Genomic DNA, 26,925 nt, shown 5'->3' on the forward strand with positions numbered 1-26,925 from the left:
TTCGGGCACCTCCAAACGTACCCTTTTTAAAGCCACACGGACTGAGGCCTGGAGCTCGAAGCTCCACGAAACGCTCACCTGGCCTGGCAGCGAGCGGCGGAGAGGAGCCCGGGCGCCGCGCACCGAGCGCACAGAGGCGGCAGGAGAGCCGAGCCGCAGCCACCGGCATCTCCATCCAGGATGCTGGGCGACATTGCAACAGCTCTCTACGCCCAGCCGCTCAGGGGGCTCCGAGGCAAACAGCAAGTTCGGGGATCGGGGCCCGGAGCCGAGTGAGGCCGAAGCCCCGCGCAGCGCGCGAGCGGTGAGTCTCCCGAGGCCGTGCGGCCCCGGAGGCACCCTGGACCGCGGGTGGCCGCTGCTCTCCGGGGACCTCGGCGAGGCGCGGCGCAGGCCGGAGGCAGGGCCGGGAAGGCTGCCGGGCGGTGGCGGGCAGGGCCGCCCCGAGGCGCGGGGGTCGCCAGCTGCGGGCGAGGCCACCGCGGGGCGGGCGGGGAACCTCGGGCCAGGGCGGAGCGCGGGGACGCGCGCCCCGCTCCCCCGGCGGCACCCCGGCCGGGCCGCGCTCCCGCCTCCGCGAGTCCAGTTTGAAACTCGAACCACGCAGTGGCGGAGCGGAGAGGGGGAGACCAGGGGCTGCGGTTAGGGGACGTTCGGGGGTGCGGAAGCCTCCCCGCGCAGGCGGCCGGGACTGCGCTCGGCCCGCTTCCCCGCGGAGCTGGCGGGTTTCGAGTCCGCCGGAGACGCGGGTGCGCGGGATGGGGCTCTCGGGGTGCCGGGGAAGCGGGCAGAACGCGGAGCCCGGCAGTGGGGCGCGCGCAAGCCCAAGGCATGCAGGTGCTGGTTCCCCCGCACCTCCGGGGGGGAGGAAAGGGAAACTAACGGGGGCGAGGGACGCGGGGCGGCCATTACCCGGCCAGAGGCCGCCAAGGCCATTGGCGAGGTTTTAAAGAAACTGAATTCTGCTTACCAATTAAGTCGTTTTCTTTCCGCGGGAAAGTTGATTCAGGCTAATTAGCAAGGATGAGTGAGGATTATTATTGAGGATTAGAAAGATTCCTTTTTCACCTTGTCTGGCGTGTGTGTGTGTGTGTGTGTGTGTCTGTGAGAGAGAGAGAGAGAGAGAGAGAGAGAGAGAGAGAGAGATGGGGGGAGGGTGGATAAAGTAGGCTTTGGAATCCCTCAGGCCTGGCTCCACTCCCTGCTAGTTTGACCTCCAAGCTTCACTGTCCTCATTCGACAATAGCCTCAGCTTCCTCGCCTGTGAAATGGGACATTAATGCCAAGTGGACAGGATAGGTGTGGAGAAGCCACTCATCACAGCCCCTGACCCATAGAAGGCATTTGTATGTTTAGTTCTCCCCGGTACAGCGTGAACCCAGGGGAAGTTTCCGATTCCCCTGCGCTGGCCTCTCCGCCCTCCCTAAGCTCCCCAACCATCGCGGCTCTAACCTCTTCAGCCTGTTGGGCTCAAGTGCGCCCCCTAAGGCCCAAGATTGCCTTGCACACCAGGTCTAGAGGGCGAAAGAACCCACGGCCCAGTTGGAGGCGGACGCACCACTCCCCTGCGTCTTATGAAGAACCAGTGACCATCCTACTTTGTCCACCTTTCGGGAAGGTTGTAATTTTAGTTTTAACCGGGCGCTTTCCCCTTTGCTTGTCATTTATAAAGAACTCACCGCATGCCGACATAATCATAGTAGCCAAATTAAAAGTGAATGACTTGTTTATAAAACTTACTCTGGGAACAGAGCTGTGGAATATTAATTTAGTTTTAATCTCTGATACACTCCAGCTGGCTCTAAATTATTTTCGCCTCAAACTGGTAGCACATAAATATGTGGCTGGCCTCCACCTCATAGCTTTCAGGGATTACTTCATTTCCCTCCATTTATGATGGTTCTTCCACCATTTATGAACCCACATTTGGGGCAAATGGAAGGTTGACTGTTGGTCCCATAAACTTCCCGTCGTTTTCCTTCACCTTCTTCTGTGCAAGGCCCTAATGTTATATGCTGAGCTTCCAGCAGGCCAGCCTCGAATGGGTTCCCTCTTACATATTGATCTTAGAGGAAGCCCCACACTCAGTGCCTCCATCTACCCTCAGTGTACCCCATGCGTGTTAATATTCTACACTTGTGTCAGGATGTGGAGAAGGTGAGAAAGCTTGAAGGCCATGTGGTGGAGAAAGACAGCCTGGGGACAGGATGGTCCAGAACCGTCACTGGTTCACTTGCGTGCTCTCTCTCTCTCTCTCTCTCTCTCTGCTCATGCTGTGTAGACTAGGATTTTAATACTCAAATGGTTATTTTGTATCTTATGGTTATGTAAATGCTAAAAGCAAACTTGGGGGTGGAAGGGGTAGAAATTCATTTTTCTGTTGTCTTTTGTTTGTTTTAGTTGACCTGATTGGGCAGTAAGTTAACTGTGATTAGTCAAAACGTGAATTGCTTATAGAGAGATTTAGGTATGAAATGCAGATAGCTCTATTAACAGGTGTGTCTTCAGGGACCTCCTGAGGACGCGACAGAACTTCGTTTTAGCCACCCTCACCCTCCACCAGTCTCTGCATTGGCTACCGTACGTTACGCGCACCCTTGCGCCTCTTGGATAAAGCTTGGCAATTAAATGCTATTTGATGTCATTTATTTATGAACAAATAAAATGCAAATGTTGAGAGCAGTTCAGTGACACCTGCATCTCTTAACCCATAAAATAAATAATTCAGTGAGAATATCAAGTTCTTAACATTGCTTAGGAAAATGCTCACTATTTCAATCGTGAGTTGAAAAACTGTAACTTTTTTGATATTATTATTTCACTTTTCCCTTGATGTAAGTGGGCTTTAGGAAAACGCCAAGTTGTGTTGTGTTGTCTTACTAAACGGAGCTGAGCATTATCCCACAGATTTAATATGCATGATGTTATTACATCAAGTGCCTTCCTTAATGCCCATCACCCAATTGCACTGGGTATTATATGCAACTGATGAATCACTAAATTCAATCTCTGAAACTAATAAAAAAATTTTTAATTTAAAATAATAAAAATAAAATAAAATGATGTTATTATTACTCATATAGGCCAGTCACTCCCCTGATTCTTCACTTTCTGGCTTCTTGGAATTCTGCATACAAGAAGCAGAGACAGAAGGAAGACAGCCACTGAACACCCTTTCTGATCTCCCTGTAGGTTTATCCTCTGGGCCTTCTGCCAGTGCGGCTCTTTTCTGGGCTTCGAGCTCTGGAAATCAAGGGCTGCCCCATCACTTCCTGTCCCCAGGCAGGCTGTCCTCTTGCTGGGGAAGAGCAGGGTAGTGGCAGGCTAGACTTACTCCGGGAAGTGGCTCTTGAATCATCTTCCTTCTTTTTTACAAGTCAGCCACTCATCTACCAGAGGCAAAAAGCTGATCCAGATGATGTTTAAAAGATAGAGGGAGTTTTATTTTGTTATTATAAAGTTAATACGTATTTGTTACGATTTTTTTTTATGAACAAGGTAGATTAAAAAGAGGAAAACTACTTTAAGACCATCATCCAAAGAATAATCTCCCTTACAATTTTTGTGTCACTTCCATCTTGGAGTGAATGGATACCTATTTTTAACAAAAACAATGAAGGGATGATTGCACACACCTAATTTTGTAGCACTCCCGTGCATAATTCACACCTTCTTTCCATGTGTTCAGACAACCTTGTACAATGATTGACTGATTGAACACATACTCTACTGTTGGAGATTAGAGATGTTTACAGGTGTGGAGGGTTCTCACCGTGTCAAGGTTTCACTACTATATTTAGCTGAATCTTGAAGGAAGAGCAGGAGGGTAGAAGGAGAGAAGTGTGTTCCCAAAAGAGAGAAGAAGAGAAGGTCATGCCCCAAAGCTTAAGACACTGTGCCAAGGTCAAGGAGCTGTAAGTGCTTTAGCAGGGCTGGAGCACAGGGACCAGGGGGGCAGATAATCTGTGGAGAACCTGGCAGTGGCAAAGGGGAGTTTGGGCTTGATCCTAAAGATATCTTGACAGTGTGGATAAATCACATGGCAGGATAGCATTTTATCCCTCCCAAATGACTGCAGAACAGGGAGGTGGCAAAGGACCGAGGCAGAGAGGAGCGACATGGGCGGGAGGTGTAGTGGTTGAGAACTGGATGGCTCTTTAGGACATAAAACCATTTAAAAGATAAAAATAATAACGAGGACAAGGTATGAGAGAAGGGGAAAGTCAGGATGAGCCCCAGGACAGATCCATTAAACCGCTCTTCCACTGGCATCCTTGGGTCCCAGGTGCCCATTTCTTCCCAACAAATTCGTAACCAGAACCAATGGCACAGTCCAGGGATCAGCCAGCTTTTCCTATGAAGGGTCAGAGAGTAAGCATTTTAAGTTTCATGGACCACATAGCCTTTAAAAAAGGTAAAAACAATTCTTAGCTCCGGGGGGGGGGTACAGAAAGAGGCTGTGGGCACTGTGCAGTCCACCACAATCCGCTTCTCTGCCCATCCCCCAACCTGTCCACACCAAAACACTTCTGAGAAAAACCCCACCATTGGAGGGGGTCCTCATGTATTTGGGATTATTTTTTAGACCTCCTTCCTCCATTGCAACAACATGATTTTCAGTAACAACCATGTAGTGGGTTCATAATAATCAGTATTTTCTTGTTTTTTCTTCTGTTTTAAAATAATTAATTGAAAAAAGAACAGATTTCTATTTTGAAGACATTATTCCAGTTGCGTAAAACATTGCCTGTATTAACTGCACACTTCACTTTCCAAACGAAATGTTTTCACCTCACGGTCTTGCACTGTTTCGCTGTTTTACATTTTAAACAAAATAAAATCTCCAGGTAGGCATACAGAGTGACAGAAGGGAAGAAGTCAAGTTCTGGTTCTTCGTCTCTACAGTAACTGTGCTGTTCTTCCATCTCGAACGTCCTGCTGAAGGTGGGGACCTGTGACACCCTGGGGGCTGTGGACCAGATTGTGCCACAGAGACCTCCAATAATTCTCAACTCCTGGGAACTTACTCTCAAAGCACATGTGTGTTGCTGGGGCCTCATGGGTGTCGGGGTCAAGTGTAGAACCGGGAGTTCTCTGCAATAACTCCCACGGATAATACAGTGTTTACGAGAGGGTAAGTGATAGCACCACGCTGGTTTGAAGCTTACAGATAGAAATTAAAACATCATTGTCTGCAACTTAGAGCAGCAAAAGATTTTTTCAGAAGAAGAGTATTTTATCAGTGACGTTGTCTAGATTTGCTGGCACATAGTGATCATAATAAAAAGCAGACCAACTTGTAGTCGTTTGTTGCTTTAACGTTCTCTTCCGCTGATGATGCTCGGGCTCCCAGCGCTCTGTCCTTGGTGCTGCACTCCCGTGGCTCTGTGGTGCTGTCTTGCAGGGCTCAGCTCCACCTTCAGAACTGCCTGGCAATCATTTCCACTCGTTGTGGGCAACAGTCTCTTCCATTTTCCTGAATGTTGAGGGCCCTTCATAACCACCACCCTCTTCGTTCTCAGCCAGTGACCTCACTTCCTACTTCATGCAAGAATTAGACCATCGGGTGTAACTTCTCATCCCACTCCTTGGCATCATCATCTCCATGCACCTTCTGCTTTGCTCCTCCTGATCAAGACCAATCTTCCTGTCCCACCACCTCCAGGATTACTGTCTCTGTCTCTGTCTGTCCTTCTTTTACTCCTTATCCTCAGTTCTTATACGTGTACTTAATTCTCATCCTAAGAAATAGAAATGAAACCAGAGTCCTCGCCTGACCTGGCATCACCACCCTCCTCCAGCTCCATCCAGCCCCCAAGCCTCTTTTTTGTGGTCTTGTGTATCAGACCTGAGTATCACCATTATTAGAAAGCTCTAGCTCCCATTGTAAATAAATAAATAAATAAATAAATAAATTGGCCGTCTAGTTTACCAGTCTCTTGGGAGTTGGGTTCATATGAGTTGGTCTTCTGAGGCAAATCCACTCTGCTGTACTGAACAGCTCAATGCTTGGACCCACAAAATGAGGACCAGATGCTCTGTAAAGAGCTCTACCAAGGCAAAGCTACCCCAAAAGACTGTTTAGAGCCAACTGTCTTCCTTCTGTGACATCTTTGTTGTCACCTGTCAGTATCCATCTCAATAACGGACACAAGGCATGGGCTTTGGAGTCAGGAATAGCTGGGTTTGATTCCTTAGGCTCCTGGGCAGCCATACTTCCCGGCCATGAGAACTTGGGAAAGGCACTTCTTTCTTTGAGTCTATTTCCATTTCTTTAAAATGTGAATAATAATACTCATATATAGGATGACTGTAGAGATGAAACAGGTTTCACAAAAGCGCTTGGCAGTAAAAGAGTCAGGAGTGTTCCCAAATCTGCATGATGACAAGATGATTCTGAAGGCCAGTTTGGTTATGATGGGGAGGTAGAGCTGTCCAAAGAAGAGAAAGCTACTTTTGGTTTGACATTCAAGGAAATTATTTGTCATGTGTATTTCAGAAAATCTTGGAAAATGTATACAAGTCATGAAGATATTGGGTATGATTTTGAAGATGACCCCAAAGATAAGAAGACACTTAAGCCCCACCCAAACATTGACAGTGGATGGGCTTGGATGGTGGTTCTTTCCTCCTTCTTTGTGCACATCCTCATCATGGGCTCCCAGATGGCCCTGGGAGTCCTCAACGTGGAATGGCTTGAGGAATTCCATCAGAGCCGTGGCCTGACTGCATGGGTCAGCTCCCTCAGCATGGGCATCACCTTGATTGTGGGTATGTTTGCATGTGACCTGTTGTAAAACTGAATTATTATAAGTTGACAATTCCCCTGCTCTAAGTAAGGTTTTATATTGTTGAAACAGATTCTAGATATTAATGATGGTACTATTTTTTTTTATCATGGTACAATATATGTAAGAGCAAATTTACCATTTTAACCATTTTCAGGTATACAGTTCATTGCCACTGAGTGCATTCATCTCCACCATCCAGAACCTTTTCATCATCCCAAACTGAAACTCTGCACCCATGAAATAACTCTCCGTTCCCACCTCCCCTTCGCCCCTGACCACTACCACTCTATCTTCAGTCTCTATGAAAGTACCTCATATAAGTGCAATCATACAATATGTGTCCTTTTGTGTGGTATTACTATTTGAATATTATAAAAAATTTGGAGTGTCTTAAAAATTGATCATTTAAAAAAACTCTCTTTTGCCCCAAACTCTGTTTTCTTGACTGCTCTAATTCATTATACATCATTATCATTACAGATCTGTTTATTTAATATTTGTGAATATTTGTAAAAGATAAAAATATTAGAGAAAACACCACAAAAAGGCAAGTAACAATCTTATTTCAGAGTTCCAGTGATTTAATTTGAAATACTGATCATATGCTGTTGAAAAATCTATTAAACTGCTTTTAGAAAAGTTACTGATATAGCAGCAGGAAGGAATAATAATGTATTTTCTAGTTAAACCTAACCACACACCAATCTGTGAAAGTAGTTCTCGTGCAGTTGGAAATGCCAAGCTAGAAAGTTATCATAAACATAATATGGCCTATGTTTTTCCTTTTGGGAACCAAACAATTTTTACTGTCAACTAATATTTAATAGGCATCTATTATACACCAGGTGTTTTCCCTCACATTATGTCTTGAAAGTAAAAGCCATACTTTTACATCGAATTTTTTTTACATTTATTTTTATTTATTATTTTAGAGAGAGCGCGTGCACAAGCAGGGGGTGGGGGAGGGGCAGAGAGAATCTTAAGCAGGCTCCACGCCCAGCACAGAGCCCCACTCAGGGCTGGATCTCAGAACCCTGAAATCATGACCTGAGCCAAAACCAAGAGTCCAACGCCTAACTGGCTGAGCCAAACAGGCACCCCTACATCAAATTTTTTTTAAATTTCAAGTATTCAGGAAATTACACTGGAAACATAAATTGCCTCAAATCTTTTTCCAGTTCTGTGAGAATTTAAGTATGACAGGCATCTGTACGTTTGATGGGAGTCTCCCTTTTCAGTGATTTCCACATTGGCAGTTAACTCCTTGAATCCAATTCCAAGATTTGTTGATCTTGGCTGGCATTCAGTCAATGTTATTTTGGATAATACAAACAACATTAATAATGGTGGTGGCGCTAATGATCGAAAATAAGGACAAAGTATTATTTCTCAAGATGTGTGTGGAGTATGTGTGTTTATCAAAGGGAATTAATAGTAATCGGTTTTAAAATTCCATAAGGACACCACTGCGTGTGTGAGGGAACTGCTGGTAAATCATCTTCCCTGCAACATTTAACAACTGACTCCTTCAACCCTACATTGGCCTTGTTAAAACTAGGATATCATAGTTAAAACACAGGAAGGTTTACTTCAGCGTAGGCAATGTGCTAGTTTCATGGTGGATGTGATTCAACCTTCTCAATAAGTCAGTGAAGGAAAACTGTGCTTCTAGAATACCTAACATCCAGGGTTTTTACCTTTTTTTTAAAGATTGATTCATTTATTTGAGAGAGTGAGCAAGAGAGAGCAGAGCACAAGTCAGGGGAGGGGCGGAGGGAGAGGGAGGAGCCGACTCCAGGACTCTGTTGAACACCACCCAAGCCGGAAGCCAGACGCTTAACCAACTGAATCACCCAGGCATCCGATTTTTACTTTTTTAAAAACAAATCTTTAAGGGGAGCCTGGCTGGTTCAGTCCGTGGATCATGCAACTCTTGATCTTGGGGTTATGAGTTTAAGCCCCACATGGGGTATAGGGATTACTTACAAATAAAATCTTAAAAAAAAAAATCTTTAAGGGGTAGAACGAAATACTTACAGATTCAATCTAGGAAGTATGTGTCTACCACAAAAAAGACTCAGCAAAAGGCCAGGTTAGGAAATGTCCCATTACTTTCCAAATCATCCAGTGAGGTTGTCTTAGATGTTATTTTGTGTCTCACAAGCTCTACAAAAATAAGCAGTGGGAAGCAGTCCTGAAATTATTGGCAATGATTTTTGAATATGACCCCCAAAATAAGAACACCTAACTCATAGCAATGGTGAAATGTGATTGTCCTCTTTAATTTATTTGTTTTTAAGATTTTATTTATTTTATTATTTGAGAGAGAGAGAATGAGAGACAGAGAGCACGAGAGGGAAGAGGGTCAGAGGGAGAAGCCGACTCCCTGCTGAGCAGGGAGCCCGATGTGGGACTCGATCCCGAGACTCCATTTACTGAGCCGAAGGCAGTCGCTTAACCAACTGAGCCACCCAGGCGCCCGTGTCCTCTTTAATTTAGTTGGGAGGTAACTATACATTCAGAATTCTGTTTCAGAGTCCATGAATCCCAGACAGTGTCATTTCAGCTTGTAGACTAACCTTTCAACAGGAAAGGCACCTGCTAGTTAAATATCTTGTGTCTTGGGAATCATAACACAGCAAGGCTCATAGTTATATAAATAAAAGGTCTTTTATCTTATCGTGACCCTAAATTGCTGTTCATTATCTTAAGCTGCCTGATACAGGGCGGCTGCAGGTCTGTTGGGTGTTTTCCAAGCCAGAAGGCTGCAAGAACAGCTCTCCTTTATTTGCCACTTACCATATGCCATGTTATGTACACAGTCTCATTTAGATCCTGCAACAACACTAGCACCAGGGAGAACTCTGTCTGTCTGAGGAAGAGGATGCAATGCTCACAGAGTTTAAGTAACTTATTGGAGGTTGAACAGCCAATAAGCATGAGAGAGGCTTCAAAGCTGGTCCACTGGACTCAAAATTGTGTCTACTGTACCATACTGCCTGCCACTACCTCAGATGAGAACTGAAAATATGTGTGAAGTGAATAAATAGAAATTGTTCTCATTTTCCAATCATTGTGAGTCTATTTGGGTTTTCTCTTTTAAATTAAAAAAAAAAATCCGTGAATTACGTTACAGAGTGGAAAGCCATCCCTCTCTTGGGCAGTGGCTTGCATGTAGGAAACTCAATAATTTCATTCTTTGCTAGCATGGACTTTGCCAGTTACCTGTCAAAGGTCCCAATTTTTAACAAAACGTAATCGCCTCAGTCGTATTTACGGCAGCCTTGGTGACGGCCCTCGGAAAAATTCTTGGTGGAAGCTACGTTAGGGGAATCTGCGGGCTGCAAAAGGTCACTGTCTTGCTAAGTAGAGTTAGAACAGTGGTTGACAATCCTGGGTACACATCAGATCCACCTGGGGAGCTTTTAAAAACCCTGTTGCTCATGCTGCACCTAGACCATCAAATCAAAATCTCTTGGGATGAGATCCGAGCATCAGGATTTTTTTTTTTTTTAAGCTCCTAAGTGACTCCAGTGCTCAGCCAAGGCAGTGAGTCATTGATTTAGAGGCTCTGAACTCCTTATTGCAGTGAAGGGTTAGCCCAGGAGGCCAGGAGTTCAACGAACCTTCTTTCATCCTTGACTGTGTGCCAAGGTCGCCTCAGATAGTTTCTCTCCTCACCTGAGCTTTTGTGAACCAATGAGATGCGGCAACCGGCAAGAAATTATTACTCCTTTATTATGTGGGAAATGGGCCAGAGTCAGATCCCTTCTGCAGAGGAGAAAGTGTGCGTCTCATCCCAGAACACTGAATTCCTCCACAAAAGTGGGAATCATATCGCCAGACAACTGTCCCTCCTTCACCTCCTTCACCCCTTGTCCTTAGACCATGTGGGGAGTTCGTTTCATTTTGGCGAAACGCGAACTTGGTCTCAGAGATGCCAGCTGAACATCAGCAATGATGAGAAAATGGAGCGGAATCAGAACGCTTGGGTCCGACTTCTTTATTTTGACCTATCCGTGTTTTGTGGCCATGGAGGGGTCACAGCATTTCCCGGGCTGGCTTTGCCCACCTGCGAGTCGTAAAGGACGGCAGCTCTACCACGTGAGAGACGATGAACTGAAAAGCCAGACACTGTTATCAACTTACCTTCCTATCAGTAAAGCAATTCATCCTTTCTCTTTGATATACAGCGTCCCTCCAGACAGGAATATCTGCTTCTTCGTGGGAAATCCACCTCCCTCCTTTCTCCCCAAATGTTTCCTGAATGCGGTGTTTCCGAAATACACAGTATCACAGAAACACTTGCTTCTGGGCCCTTTTTGTTACATGGAAAACATGATCATGCTCCTGAACTGCGATCTGGTGACCTGTCATAGCTTAAAGGGCCAATTAACAGCGGACCGATGAGTCGTGCCTTTTACTCTTTTTTTATCCACTCATCCGAGATTCGATTAGTGAAGTGACTATGGGTTTAGGAAAATAAAAATCTTTGCGGGGTGCCCGGGTGGCTCAGTTGGTTAAGTATCTGACTCTTTTTTTTTTTAAGATTTTATTTATTTATTTGAGAGAGAGAGCATGAGAGGGGGGAGGATCAGAGGGAGAAGCAGACTCCCCGCTGAGCAGGGAGCCCGATGTGGGACTCGATCCCGGGACTCCAGGATCATGACCTGAGCCGAAGGCAGTCGCTTAACCAACTGAGCCACCCAGGTGCCCAAGTATCTGACTCTTGATTTGGGCTCAGGTCATGATCTCAGGGTCCTGGGATTGAGCCCAGCCTCAGGCTCCAGGCTCAGCAGGGAGTCTGCTTGAGAGTCTCTCTCTCTCTCTCTGCCCCTCCCCGCACTCACACACATGCCCTCTCTCTATATCAAATAAATAAATCAATCTTTTTAAAAAAATATTTGTGGGACACCTAGGTGACTCAGTCAGTTAAGTGTCTGCCTTCAGCTCACGTCATGATCTCAGGGTCCTGGGATCGAGCCCCGCATCAGGCTCCCTGCTCGGCGGGGAGTCTGCTTCTCCCTCTCCCACTCCCCCCGCTTATGCTCTCTCTCTCTCTCTCTTTCTCTCTGACAAATAAATACATAAAATCTTTAAAATAAATAAATAAAAGAAAAATAAATAAATATTTGTGAAGAAATCAAAGACACATCTTCAACTTACGGTTTCAGAATTTCAGTTGCCCCCAATAATTCCCTCAGATGTTTATATCAATGTGTTTGGTTTGTGTATTATTTATATCATGTGCTTATTTTATAATATATAACAGTATATTTATGTAAAATATATTTACTATATTGTCTATTCTAAGAGGTTTATCTGCTGAGTTCTTTTCTGTAATGCACCAGGGTTAAATTAATAAATCATTAACTTCATAACTTTTAGGATTAGGCCTGCTCAAATTCATTAGACAAGGAAGAAAGTTCATTAGCAAACTGTACATCCAAATATGTACATGAATATAGTTAGAACTTTAAAGGAAATTTTAATTTCAGTTTGAACTAAAAGGGGAAGCTCCTTAGAGTTTAACAGATTTTTAACCTGAAATAGTCTCACCAGAATATAGGGTTTCATAACTATGAAAAGTAACAATGATCAAAAATAAGATGATTTTTAAAATGTGCCATCTTACTGAATATTGACGACAGCCTCCTACTGTACTGCTAAATACAGATTGCTTTTTGCACAGGAAATCAGGAATCACAAGGCAAGCATTAAGCTTCTCTGACATCAGAAGTTACCACGGGGCGCCTGGGTGGCTCAGCTGGTTCAGCATCCTGCTCTTGATCTCAGCTCAGGTCTTAATCTCAGGGTGGTCCCCGCATTGGGCTCCATGCTGGACATGGAGCCTACTAAAAAAATAAAGAATGAATGAATGAATGCATGCAAGAATAAATAAATAAATAAATAATCAGGAAGAAAACAAAGAGGTTTGACAAAAACCAGAGCGTCGTAGGAAAGTTAAGTAGCCAAGATGTATGTCATATGATACTATGTTGCTGTGAGCATGGCACCCGCTGCAGACCAGAGCGTATTCCTGAATCTCCACAGTGTCAATAAAATGCATAGCCTGGTGGAGCCGGCTTGGGACTGAGAGTTGGCAGGGGCTGAAGTACATAAGAAGTGATGAGAAGTTCTTTTCAACACGGTTTGCATGCAGGTGTCCTCATGAAAATAAGCTATCAGTTCTTTGGAAGCATGGCAGTCCTGAGAACCCCCTTCTTTACTCCCCTTAGGTCTGGAGTCAAAAACTCAAATAACAAGTAATGTAAATGAGCTGCAGCACAGCTCCAGCCCATCGTGGCTGTGTGGGAAGCTGCTGGATTCTGTGTTGCCATTGGATTTCTTGTGAATGCTCTTAATTTTTAAAAGCTGGCAACTGATTCAAAACATCTTTTAAAGATTTTATTTATTTATTTCAGAAAGAGGGAGAGAGAGCAGGAATGGTGGGGAGTGGCAGGCAGAGGGAGAGGGGGAAGCAGGCTCCCTGCTGAACAGGGCTCCATCCCAAGACCCCGGGATCATGACCTGAGCTGAAGGCAGACACCCAACCAACTGCGCCACCCTGGCCCCCCAAAACATCTTTTAAACTATGTTCTGGATAAACAAAATGCATCCACAGGCTGAGTAAGCCCGTAGACCACTAGTTTAAACAGGACCTACCTGTGTTGTAGACAAGAGAACGAACTAACTCATTTGTCTATTTATTTCAGGTCTGCTTTTCTTGAAAACCTAGAACTTTGTGCTCTCCAGTGAAATTACTGAAACCCATTTTTGCATGCTAAAAGCTTTTTGCATATAAAGCAATGGGGGTTTGGGTTCATTTTATTTAATAGCCCTAGTAACGTTTTATTCTTTGTCTTCATGTGAGGATTTGCGAAGAAAGCATGAAAATAAAACACCATCAGTCAATTCCCTTTTCAATGTCCCGTGACAGGACCTTTCATCGGCTTGTTTATTAACACCTGTGGGTGTCGCCGAACCGCAATAATCGGAGGGCTGGTGAACTCGCTCGGCTGGGTACTGAGCGCCTATGCCGCAAACGTGCATTATCTCTTTATTACCTTTGGAGTGACAGCTGGTAAGCATATTGATTTTTTTAATCTTAATTTTAAATGTATTTGTTGGGCATTTTGACAATGAGTAATTGTGGAGAAAAGAAACCCATTAAAATATTTTGTCCTTTTTTTAAAAGATTTTCTTTTTGAGAGAGCGTGCGAGAGAGCACGAGCCACAGGGGGCTGGGGGAGGGAGGTGCAGAGGGAGAGGGAGAAGCAGACTCCCTGCTGAACATGGAGCCCAGTGCTGCGGGCCCTGATCCCAGGAACCTGGGATCATGACCTGAGCTAAAGGCAGACGCTTAACCCATGGAGCCACCCAGGCGCCCCATAGTTTGTCCTTCTTTTCCTCCACCCCACACCACCATATACTCCAGGAAATACTTTTTAATATAAGATATTATATATGCCTTAAGTGTGGAAAAACAAACAAGTGTACTTGGCCTTCCCATTAGAATTTAATTAAATTTTTTATGATTGGTTCCAAGTGCTAGTCTTCTCTCTTATGAAGAACAGGAAAAGGAAAGTAATAATACAGACATAGGTGAATAGATTGAATATTAAGAAAACTAAGAACATTCTCTCATTTAATAACTGCAGAATGGAGCATGAATCATAGAATAATAATTTTCTCCTTCAGCCCTATTCAAATGAATGTAATAGCAGCAAAATCCACACACACACACACACACACACACACACACACACACACATAGAGAGAGAGAGAGAGAGAGACTCTTAAGAAGCAAATCTAGAGCAGAGAATGTCACTCCCCCAGCGAGTAAGTAAAAATTGGCTACCAGGCAGCATGGTTTACATATCCAGTCTGCAAAATACATTCCCAGCTATAATTTCCTTTATCAACAGGAAGCAGAATTCACACAGATAAGTAGTTTCTTACTTGTACAATTGTATTGCAGTAAACCAGATCCAGCCTGACTTTCTTTTTGAGTACAGAGCTACCATCCTAATAAATGACACATTGACAGAAGTGTTGATATAAGAAGTAAAAGAATTTGGAAATCTTGCCTTTTTTTTTTTTCACTTATTATCTGTGTGACTTTGGGCAAGTTACTTAACCTACTTATGCCTCAGTTTCCCTATCTGCAAAATGGGGTCATGAAGAATGCTTGGTTTAGAGGGTTGTTGAAATGATTAGGAGATCATCTGTATAAAGCACTTAGCAGGATGCTTATCACAAAATAGAGTCCTTAGTGTTAGCTAATATATAATTGTTATATTAATGTAACATTCTTATTATGAGCTTAAGTGCATGCTTTATGATAGCAGGAGACTGTGAACACAAACACCTACTCTCCAAAAAGTTGGCAAGTTGGTTCTCTGTAATTTACATCGATCCACATCTACACATAAAGCACTTCTATGTCCTTTGAAGCATAGTTTGAAAACCATTGATCTGAAGGACTTGGTAACAGTTCTTCAAGAATAACTTAAGATGTTTCCCCTGAGTATTTTAGAAGCTTTCCCCCAAAAACTCCAATGAAGAGAGCCAGCACTGGGGTTTTTATATTATAGGTGAGGAAATACTCCCACTAAGCCTAGGGAGCCACACTGGGGTCCCCAGGCAGACATGTGGCACACCTGTGAACTGGATGTGGTGGTGGTTGATTATACAGACTGACTTGATCCTACAAACTGGGACTTGAGATTAATTCTCGTCATTTAGAGATCTCTGTGATTAGATTCTTTGTTTACATGAGCTTTATTTCTTGCAGTTAATTGCTTATTGACCTGCCATTAATATTGTTCCCATATTTTTTTAAAAAGATTTTATTTATTTATTTGTCAGAGAGAGAGAAAGAGAGCACAAGCAGGGGGGAGGGGCAGAGGGAGAGGGAGAAGCCGACTCCCCGCTGAGCAGGGAGCCCGATGCGGGCCTAGATCCCAGAACTCTGGGATCATAACCTGAGCTGAAGGCAGATGCTTAACTGACTGGGCCACCCAGGCGCCCCATTTTATTATTTCCATATTCATTCACTTATTTAACAAATATTTCTGGACCCAAGAAAGTAGGAGGAAGATCAGGGTGCTGCTGAAGGGAAGTGTGTCTTGAGACACTTTATTGCTCCCACTTTTTATACAGGAAAAACCCAAAGAAAGTCTTGGAAAATAAATGTATCACATCCCCCACAAACATATATCCAACTATATGTAACTGGAAAATCCAGCTAAGTCAGTTAGCTTATAGAGGCAAAATCCTGGGCTGTCATCACGGAGGCATGTGGAAGCTGATTGCAATCTAGCCCTTATTTAACAGAAAAGAAAGATGGGAAAATCTAAAAAGCAAGCACTTGAGAGATACATTTCACTGTACAATGTACATTTGGAAAAAAACTTTATTGATATTCTTCTTCCTTCCAAAAAGCATTTGAGACAGATTTATTTGTATCTGTCTCTCTCTTTTTTTTTTTTTAAACACCTAGACAATTAAAACTGTGTAGGAGTATCCTCCTACGAGGCAGAAAAATAATGTCTGTTTGAGCAAACTTACTTAGCCAGGGGAGTCTGGACCAAATTTCTTCAGCCTTACCAGAGCTGCATTTTCTTAAGCCTGTCTCCTGAAGACACCTTTTCCCCCACCCACACTGACCCAGGATCACCGGATTTCCTCTACCCATCTGGGGCCTCTTTCCTCCACCTGGTTGGGAGGGTTGTAAACCCTCATCTGAACCGGCATGTGGTGAAGAATTATCCCAGGGCTGGACATTAGCAGGGCCTTGACTGACCACTGGGCTCGAACCACATATCCCCAAGGCCTGTCCTACAAGCTCGTGGAGTAATTGTGCCTATAACAGACAGCAAAGCCATGTGAGGAAGGAGGGGATGCTGTTAAGGGCATGGCTAAGTGTAACAGGGAAATAGATACTTGTACCATTGGGCATGGCTTTCTTTTTTCCTCACACATGGGATTGTTTATTATTCACACTAAGTTAGAATTAGTGCTGCTCTTAGGCTTAGGTACCTCGGTTCTGTTCCTACTAATCATTTTATTCTGCTGTTGTTTAGAAATCTATAACTACATTAAATTTAGGATGTTGGTTATTGTGAGTCACAAATCAAAAAATAAACTTGTGCTCTCAGCAAAATCCAGACAATGACAAATTTCACAGGACGAATGACCCAGTTTCCTCAACAAATAAATTTCAAGAAAAAAAGAGAAATTTCAAGGAAAAAAAACAAATTTAAAGAAGCTTAAGATTCATATCCACAAGTAGCACTGTGTGGGCCTTATTTGGAGCCTGATTAAAGAGACAGTTTTTAAAAAATATAGTCATTTATGAGACAATTAGAAATGTGAACACCTTCTGGATATTTCATGATATCAAGGAATTGTTTATTTTATCAGTTAAGATATAATCATCATTATGCTGTTTAAAGAATTCTTCTATTAGAGATTTATACTAAAATATTTGCACTTGAAATGATGTACAGGAGATCTGCTTTACAGTTAGAGGGAGGAGGGAGTGTGTTTATGGGCTATTAAATATTTTTCTCTGCCTCTTTGAATATTAGGAAATGAGAAATTCTGTTTTTTTGTGGACTTAAACGTCATAAAGATTAAGCCAGAGTTTAGTTCAAAATTAAGGGTAGCTGTTTTCTTCATGCTCATTTCTCCCTAATGCAAATAATTATTACCCTCAGTGAGGCTTGCAAAGGGGCTTGGGGACCTGCCCCCACTTCTGCTGGGAATCACTTAGAAGCCAGCTTAATTGTTCTTAAAACAAGGGCATCCACCTGAAGACTGGTTGAGGATCATTGACTTCTGACAGTTGCTGTAAATATCACTGCTCTCAGGTAAATAAAGGAGGCGGGTTGCTTCTGGAGGCTTCTTTTAGAAGCCCGGGCTGAAGCAAAATCCTTCTTCAAAATCCTACCTGCCAGCAGCCAGGGGGATGAGCGGTTTAGGGTGAGAGGCAGTGGGCAGTGGAAAAGGCCCAGGCTGTGCAGTTGGGTCTGAGTTCCACCCCGGATTCTCCAGTCCTGCAACAGGGTCTTGGGAAAGTTACTTAACTCTTCACGAGGTTCAGAGAAAAGGCAGAGGGATGCCTGGCTGTCTCAGTCCGAAGAGCGTGCGACTCTTGATCTCCCGAGTTGTCAGTTCAAGCCCCATGTCGGGTGTAGAGATTATTTAAATAAATAAAACTTAAAAAAAAAAAAGGTAGAGCCACAGCTAACTTCCGGGTTACTGTGAAAAACCCAATCACATAAAGCCTATAAAGCAACTGGCCCATCAGTGGTACTCGATTAATGGTAATTAGTATTATAATTGTATGTATGATTACTCCGGTCTCCTTTCAAAATCAAGTATTTCTGAAACTATTCAATGATGCTGAAATAAGGAGGCCTCGGCTCTGGGAAACACCATTGGTCAAAGTCTCTTTTGTACTATCATGCTGCCGTCCTAATGTCAGGAAGTCTTAAGTATTAGAACCATATGGGGCCCCATGATCATTAAAGTGGGTCTTATGGTTTCCCTCTGTCTGTACCTAGAAGTTGAGAATGCAACCCACAACCTCTTGGGCAGCTTTTTATTTTATTTTATTTCATGTCTTTTTTAAAAAATAGGTTTCCTGTTTTTTAGAGCAGTTTTAGGTTCACAGCAAAATTGAGAACAAGTACAGAGAGTTCAGTTATGCCCCCTGCCCGCAACGCACACCGTCTACCCCACCAGCATTTTAATTTTGTCGATGGAAATCACAAACTGTTCCAATTTTCTAAGAAAAATACAAGTGAAAATCAGAGCTACAAATTAGTATTAGGTGGTTTTGACATCCAGTCGCTGGGTATATTTATGGGTACCTTTCTTTTATTCTTCCTATTAATTTGTGAACAAATGGACTTGTTCCTGAGGCTTCTGCAAATTGCCTGGAATTGCTCTCCATCCGCTGGTAGAAAAATAACTTTCCTGGGCACTCGATGCAATTAGCACTGACAGCAGGGCCCCAACATCCATTCATTCTTCCATTCATCTACCTTCTCATCCATTCATTCATTCTGATATTATGATGTAAGGATACTGGCTTATTTTATTATTGGCGGTAGCCCGTGCTGGAGGGAAATGATGGGCTGGAAGCTTCCGTGGATAACCCTGACGGTGCTTACCCACCGAGATGCTTTTTCACAAACGTTATTTCTTTGTGTTAAAAACAACAACAATAAAAATTTAAAAAACCACAGAAACGAATATAATGAAATGCCGATGACCTTTACGTGCTGCAAATTCTGGATATGGCCATTTATGTTGTGCCGTGGGCTTTTTCTTCCCATCCAACCCGCGCAGGCTTTGGAAGCGGCATGGCCTACCTGCCGGCCGTGGTCATGGTGGGGAGGTACTTCCAGAAGAGACGCGCCCTTGCCCAGGGCCTCAGCACCACCGGGACGGGGTTCGGCACCTTCCTCATGACCGTGTTGCTCAAGTACCTGTGCGCGGAGTACGGATGGCGGAATGCGATGTTCATCCAAGGCGCCGTGTCCTTAAACCTGTGTGTCTGCGGGGCGCTCATGAGGCCCCTCTCTCCTGGGAAGGACCGGAACGACGCGGGAGAGAAAGATCCGCAGGTCGTGCTGGGTCCCTCCCCTGGCTCGAAGTCAAGTGGGCCGCCGGGCGGAGCAGAAGAGAAGGGTGCGGGGCCCGGGAACGAGGAGGAGCCGGTGGGTGACCTCCCCGCCCAGGCGGGCCCGGAGAAGGCCGAGCACACACAGAACCTGTGCGCCCTCCGGGTTCTGAAGACCGCCAGCCAGCTGACCGTGAGAGTCAGGAGGGGCTTCCGGGACTGGTACTCGGGCTACTTTGGCACAGCCTCGCTCTTTACCAATCGAATGTTTGTCGCCTTTATTTTCTGGGCTCTGTTTGCATACAGCAGCTTTGTCATCCCTTTCATCCACCTCCCGGAAATCGTCAATTTGTATAATTTATCGGAGCAAAACGATGTTTTCCCTCTGACTTCGATTATAGCAATAGTGCATATCTTTGCAAAAGTGATCCTGGGCATTGTGGCCGACTTACCTTGCATCAGCGTTTGGAATGTCTTCCTGATGGCCAACTTCACCCTTGTCCTCAGTATTTTTATTCTCCCACTGATGCACACCTATGCTGGCCTGGCGGTCATCTGCGCACTGATAGGCTTTTCTAGCGGTTATTTCTCCCTCATGCCCGTAGTGACCGAAGACTTGGTGGGGATTGAGCACCTGGCCAACGCCTACGGGATCATCATCTGTGCCAATGGCATCTCCGCGCTGCTGGGACCACCTTTTGCAGGTAAACCATACAAGGTTTTAAGAGCTTAGAGTACATGTGGAGAGTGAGGTAGTGTTCTCATTTATATTTTGAAGTCCAAGATAAATAAGAAACAAGTTCCCATTCGTGTACATGCTCCTTTTCTTCCCATTCTGCTCCCCCCAACCTCTCATTTGTAAATGTTAGCAACGTAATGGTCATTCTTTCAAGCAGAATGTAGGTGAACCTTGCATCTCTATCTGCAAGGTAAGTTGGCGAAGTTAGCAAAGTGGGTAATGGAATAGTGCAGAACCCCTACCCCATCGGGAGGAGGCAGCTTCTACCCACCTCCAACTGATTTCTGTCACCAAGAAACATGGAAAATTTTTACCAGATCTTCTATTATTAGGGTTTTTTTTTCCCCCCACGAAAAACCCAGGAACTCTGGGCTCTTCGGGGACATTTCCAGATTTTTTTTAATTTAATTTAATTTTAATTGACTATAGTTGACATACATTACATTAGTTTCAGGTGTACAACACAGTGGTTCAACAATTATGTACATAATGAATTGCTCACCCTGATAACCGTGACATTTCCAGACCTTTAAAACACTGTGTGTAGGTCCCACACAACACATCTATGAGCTGGATCTAGCCCCATAGCAATGTCTTGTCCCTGCTATAGTAATTGCCACAAATGCAGTGGCTTAAAACAATACAGATTTATAATCTTATAGTTCTAGAGGTCAGGAGGCTAAATTGGATCACAAAAGGCTAAAAGCGAGGTGTCAGCAGAACTGCGTTCTTTCTGGAGGCTCTATGAAGGAATCCCTTATTTATTTATTTATTTATTTATTTATTATGTTTATTTATTATTTATTATTTTTTATTTTATTTATTTATTTGTTTGTTTGTTTGCTTATTAATTTGCCTTTTACAGCTTCTAGAGACTGCCTGCCTCTGTGGTTCCTAGCCCCTTCTGGCATCTCCAAAGCCAGTGACACAGCAGTGGTCACAGACCTCTCTGATTCTGACACTCCCACCTTCTTCTTTCACTGATAAAGATACCTGGGTTACATTCAGTCTGCGGGACAATCCATGATAACCCCCCATCGCAAGGTCCTTAACTCAATCACACCTGCAGAGTCTCCTTTGCCACGTAACATAACATTCACAGGTTCTGGGGATTAGGATGTGAGCAGCTGGGGAGGGTTGGGGCGTTCGGCACACCAGAGGCCCAGAGCCCACCAGGTGACAACATCCCAGGCAAGCTCTCTCACAAGTGTTCACCTCGGTTCAGTGGAGAACTTGCTTCTTGCAATGGACATACCAGAAATCCCAGGCACCGAGGCGTCCTGTGGGAGCCAGAACCTTTCTGAACCTGGTGTTTGTGGAAGAACACATCAGGATCGGCAGGTAGACTTAATCTCCAAGAGGCCAGGTGCTGGGCGAAGGTGACAAGGTCCCCCCTCTGTCCAAAGACTGGAGGCAGGAGTCCACATAGTGTGGCCGGGGCTGGGGCCAAACATCAACACAAAGGTGCTGTCCCGAGGTGGCCATTCGGGCTACCGGGCCAGGACCAGTGGCTGTTGTCACAGCTGACGCAGGTTTTGTGCAGTGTTGTAAGCTGACCCGGCAGAGCCTCATCTGTTCAGATGCCCGCACTCCCTGCTCGTCTGGCTCCTCCTGGCCCTTTACTCTCATATCCTCTGCAGGAATACCTCCTCTAGGCAACCCCATGGGTGCAGGACAAAGCCCTCCCCGCCCCTTTCTTCCTGGTCTCTCTAGGGATCATAGCGTCATCTCCCATCCTAAGACCCCACTGACAGAAGGCTTGTTTCAACACATTTACTTTGAAGTCCCCCACAGAATTTGAAGTTCAAGACATCATGGTTTTTTGCCTATACAGCTGACAACACTGGCAGTTGGCTGACTAAAGGATTAAGAACTAAGACTCACTTTAGGAAACCCAGTGGTCACCTATGGGGCCCCTCCTGGGCCAAGCTGCTCCTATTCTCTGCCTGTGCACAGAGAGGCAGGCACAGCATTTCTAGGTGACAGTGAATAACTATCGCAGTGCAGCAAACTATATTGGCAGCTGTAAAGTTGGAACTCAGTAGTCTCGTGTAGAATTCTCTCTCAGGGATCCATTTGGCTGTAGGAGAACACCCCACCAATGGTAGCTTAAGCAGAGATTTAATAGTGTCACATAGTCCAAAATCTGTAATTCAGAGATACCAGATGGTATTGGGACAGTGTCTCCAAGATCCTCCTGGCCTTTCCCTCAGGCTAGTTGCCTCATGGCCACACAATGGCTGCTGCTGCTCCAGCCCTACATCCTCATTTATACCAAGAAGGAAAATGGGAAGAAAGGCTCAGTTTCAGCCGACTTCCATTTTCATCTGATTGGCCAGAACAGTGTCACACAGCTAGTTCAAGCTTCAGGGGGAACTGTATTTTGCTTCCTAGCCCCTGTACTAGATGAAGGAAAAGAGAAAAGAATGGAGATTGGGGGTTGGGTCAGGCAACCAATGGTACCTTCCAGAGATGTTAAACTGAAACATCCATTACGAGGATGCGGACATTATCAGTGGCTCATCCACTCTCTTGTTGAAGGTTCTTGTTGAAGGTATCGTCTGTGGGAATGGAATCTGTCCTTGTTGGTTCTTTCTGTGATCCAGGCGTACTTTCTCCTTCTAATGGTCCGCCTGGGGTTATTTTTACACTGATCTACCAGATTTCGGTAGCAGCATCATAACACAGCTGTGAGGTGCGGCTTAAGCAATTCACGATCAATGTTCGTTAGGCACCAAAGTTGGCCAGCATGGCTTCTCTATCTCATTCACATGTCACATCCTTCTCACAGGATAGCATTCCAGTGCACGTTTTGGAGTGGAAGAGAAGGGAATTAGAACGAGAAGCAGGGAGTTATCCCTGGCCCTCAGTCATCAGGGGTTACCCCTGCCTGCTTCAAGCTTCCTCCCTCGAAGCGGGTCTAGAGCTGAATGTCATCCACCGTGGATGGTAGATGCCGTTGTATTAACAGTTAGGAACCGTCTATGAATGGGTGTCACGGGGACTAGAAAATCAATGTTGTGCTGTGCGTCTCTAGGCCAGCAACCTCAGGGGACTCTCCTTCTGTTTGTTTGTTTCTTCTCCTTGCACTGAAGTCATGCACCAGAAGAACGCTGAACGGCACTATTGGCTAACTGCGTTGCATTTAATTCATTGACTTTCCAGGCCAAAGAGCCAACATTGCAATGAGATACAGGCCCGGCCTTTTACGCCTCATAGTTCGGAAGTGACGGGCAGTACGAGTGACCGAATTACCACATTACATTCTTGCTAGAAATTCGAGGTGGTCTAGGAATTATTACTTGCAGGGTTTGCTACGGGGAAAATTATTGTTCACATTACCTTTTTCTTTTTAAATGGGTTCAGAAATGAATGTATTTTCCATTTTTCCAAGTGGCTTCTACTGGCATTAAGAAATCTGGTGCCATTTACTAGCGTGTTAGACAATCACACAGTTCCATTTAGGAGAAGAATATACAATCAGATAGCGAACAGATATTGCAGCTGTGTCATTTAGCAACATGAACTTCTTGATCTAGTTCATTTGTAATATTGTTGGGCATTCAGTTCTTCTCCTATAAAGATGTAATGATGGTGCAAACTTTTCTAGACGTTTCCAGTGTAAAATATAGCAAAACGTGGCCACCAGATTTGACTAAGAATCCACACCTACCTCCTCTCTTTGCCTAAAATATAACACCCTAGCAACAATTTGCAGGGTTTTTCATCAAAAGCTGGGAATACCTATTTAATAAATAAGAAAAACAGACATCATTCCTCATTTGACAGACTCAAAGGAAAAGTGAATGCAATTTAATAGGGAATCAGATTTTATTTGGAAGCTGTTGATTTGAATTGATGGTTGGATCAGGGTTGCCAAGGATGCCAGGCTCTGAACCAAGGAACCGAGATCAGATCTGTAGGGAGAGGTGGTGAAAGATGCATGAGGTGGGTAGCTCGTCAGAAACATCATTTGTCTGAAGAGTTATATCCATGTGCGCTGAGGATCAAAGCACAGAGTGAAGTCCTGTCTCTCCTGACCCGCTTTGCCTCTGATGCAGGAATGGATTCAATTCAAACTGGCAGAAATGTTAAAAACGGGCGCCAAAAGAAAAAGGGGCAGGATCCAGAGTCTTTTAAAAATAAATCTGAAAGATAGACTAGAGAAACCTATGGGGTTAATTTAACATAAAATTTAAGATTACTCCCCCCAATTCTTTCCTATGAAATTGGTCAAGTTGGGGGCACTTTTTAAAAAATGGACACATGAGTTCCTGAGTTACTTTTAAAGACTGGAGTGAGAGGACAGACACCCTTTTACAAACATACTTTTAGAGGAAAGAAACTATTTTAAAATATAATGAACTCAGCTAACGACCGTAACAATGTATAATATACTTAGCAGGTTCCAAAGTCTGCAGAGGCAAGAGGGGGGATGGGGTGGAGGGAAGGGGTTGCAAGGGTGTACTAAGGGGGATGGTGTTTATTACTGTCCCCCGCAGAAGGAGGACCTGTATATGTGCAGACAAGGAGCCAAGAGAAAATGTGTTTGAAACTCCAAAAACTTGTGGCGTGTGCTCATGGTTAAGCTTGGGGCTGCAGGGGAAAGAGGTAGGCGTGCAGTGGTTACGTGGTGACTCTGAGCCAAGTTGGGTGCGTTCTTGTTCATATGTCAGTGTCACAGCGCCTTTCTGTTTCATTTCTGAAGCCGAGTCTTTGTTTTTTGGATTAGACGATTCATCTCCCTTGTTCCTCTTGTCTCAAATTGGAGATTGGGAAAAACTGATAGAGCATTTTACTAAAGCTACATCTCAGGAGTCCTGTGCTTTCTTCTTTTGTGTGTATCAAACAATAAACAAACTCAAAAATGTTGGTGAAATTTTAAAGGCTATCTGGAGTCTCCAGCTTTTGAGTGGTTACAATATATAAATGTTTCCTGCTGTCAAGTGTTTGTTTTTCTTTATGATGACCTTTGACTCACCCAGGTGCGTTAATTATGCACGAGACACAAATGCAGAAGACAGACAATTGCCAGGAAGTCAGAGGTACTGCTTGACAAAAGTGCTGACTTTTGTGTAGCTATTTGTTGGTGGGAGAAGGTTGAGTCGTGCTTGTACATTATTCGTTTACCAGTTAGATATTTTTTAAAAAGATGTTTTTTGAAAAGTGGTCACAAAAACTATGGTTGGTCCTTAAATCATTCCTATTTTCCTTATGTCTTTGCTAATGAATGTACTTGTTGATATGAAAAAAAAGGGAATGTTCAAAATTTGTGTTTTCACCATAAATGAAATGCCTGTGGACGGCTTAATCCTCCCAGTTCACATGGTTTGGCTACGTGGGGACCTTGACGTGTGACTGATGCTTAGATTTAATCACTGAAGTCTAATCCATTTCATAGTCTCTGAGGCTTTTCTTTCACATTTTAACATCTCTGAAATTGGAATGCATTTTACAAAGCCCCAGGAAAACAATGAGTCATATTTTAATTGACAAGGATATTTCTTTCTTATTGCTACATAGGATAATGAGGCATCATGCAATTCATGATATCTTAGAATCATGAAATATAGTAGTATCTTCCAGAGTGCCTAGTAAGATTACTATATGAAAGTTTTAGATTATAGTATTAAAAACTAATAATTTAGTCAGTATTGAAGGCTATATCCTTGGCAATTTAAAGTTCTTTGTATATAGAAATATTAAAGTTTTATAGCTGTAAATGTGAATTTTATAAAACATGGGAAATTTTATTCTTTCTAGAACAGATGTTTACTCTCAAATATTCCACAGTGAATGAAAGTTCAAATGGCTTCTGCTCAGCCTCTTTTGATATACCCTAGAAACTTCTTCAGAAGAGTTATGAAGGTTTTTAGAAAAGATTTGTGGTTATATTTGTGAAAAAAGAAAATCATTAGGTTCCCTTTTCACTGTTGGCTTTGTGTCAGCCTGAGAGACTCTGAGGGCTGGGAGCCACATCCTCCCAAGGGTCGGCCAGCTACTCTATCCATGCCTTAAGCACTTTGTGAGGTACCCTCGCAGCTTGGAAGATAAATGCCTGCCATTCTCAGGCACTGAGAAACTCTGGCTTATATAGCCTGGGCTTAAAAATGGCGAACTGAAATATTTGGGTCATGACATGACATGTAAATAAATTCTCATAGAAATATTTACACTCACAGTAATTGTGTTCTTGACTTTTATCAGCTAGGTTACACTGAATGTATTCCTTTTTGTTTTGCAGGCTGGATCTATGACATCACAGAAAAATACGATTTTTCCTTCTATATATGTGGCTTACTTTACATGGTAGGGATACTCTTTTTACTCATTCAGCCGTGTATTCAAATGATAGAACAATCCAGAAAAAAATACATGGACGGTGCACACGTTTAGCGTCATGTTCTGTTTCCTGTAAGATTTCTGTGGGGTACCCATGCCTACCTCACATGGTTGCTGTGAGGAGCCTGTGACATTGTGGGGAAGCGCTTTGTATGGTAACCTGTACTGTCATTTGTAAATGCCGTGGTCATGACTGCATTTGAAAGCAGCACTGTCTTTCCGTTTGGGGAGAAGCAATGCCGGAAGGAATGAAAGACTCCATACATTTCAGAGATGACAATGTCCTTCAGAGACGGCCTGTTAAATAATTGGTAGAAATGCCCTTATGAAAACCACTCTCTCTCGTCATCCACTGGGACTAAGGTTTTAGATACAGCTTTTGAAACAAAGACGAGGAATAAAATCTTTTAAACTCA

The 26,925-nt window shown here is 43.9% G+C and overlaps 1 protein-coding gene across 1 annotated transcript; it reads left to right on the forward strand.

Moving 5' to 3' along the window:
- SLC16A14 (solute carrier family 16 member 14) lies at positions 1 to 26,925 on the forward strand. Its single transcript, XM_028105296.2, has 5 exons — positions 1 to 304; positions 6,500 to 6,771; positions 13,732 to 13,875; positions 19,155 to 20,132; positions 26,412 to 26,925. The coding sequence occupies exons 2-5, from the start codon at positions 6,513 to 6,515 to the stop codon at positions 26,561 to 26,563; spliced, it is 1,533 nt and encodes a 510-aa protein (XP_027961097.1). The 5' UTR covers positions 1 to 304; positions 6,500 to 6,512; the 3' UTR covers positions 26,564 to 26,925.

This window comes from Eumetopias jubatus, unplaced genomic scaffold (assembly GCF_037043125.1).
Source record: "Eumetopias jubatus isolate StellerSeaLion01/CBP00866 unplaced genomic scaffold, mEumJub1_p1.0 scaffold_3, whole genome shotgun sequence".
In the NCBI taxonomy this organism is placed as follows: Eukaryota; Metazoa; Chordata; class Mammalia; order Carnivora; family Otariidae; genus Eumetopias; species Eumetopias jubatus.

Bases quoted from the DNA above. Each gene is read 5' to 3' on its own strand.
- SLC16A14 (XM_028105296.2), top strand. From the start codon at position 6,513: ATGTATACAAGTCATGAAGATATTGGGTATGATTTTGAAGATGACCCC. The intron at 13,876-19,154 runs GTAAGCATATTG...CAACCCGCGCAG, and splicing joins TACCTTTGGAGTGACAGCTG to GCTTTGGAAGCGGCATGGCC. The intron at 20,133-26,411 runs GTAAACCATACA...TTTGTTTTGCAG, and splicing joins GCTGGGACCACCTTTTGCAG to GCTGGATCTATGACATCACA.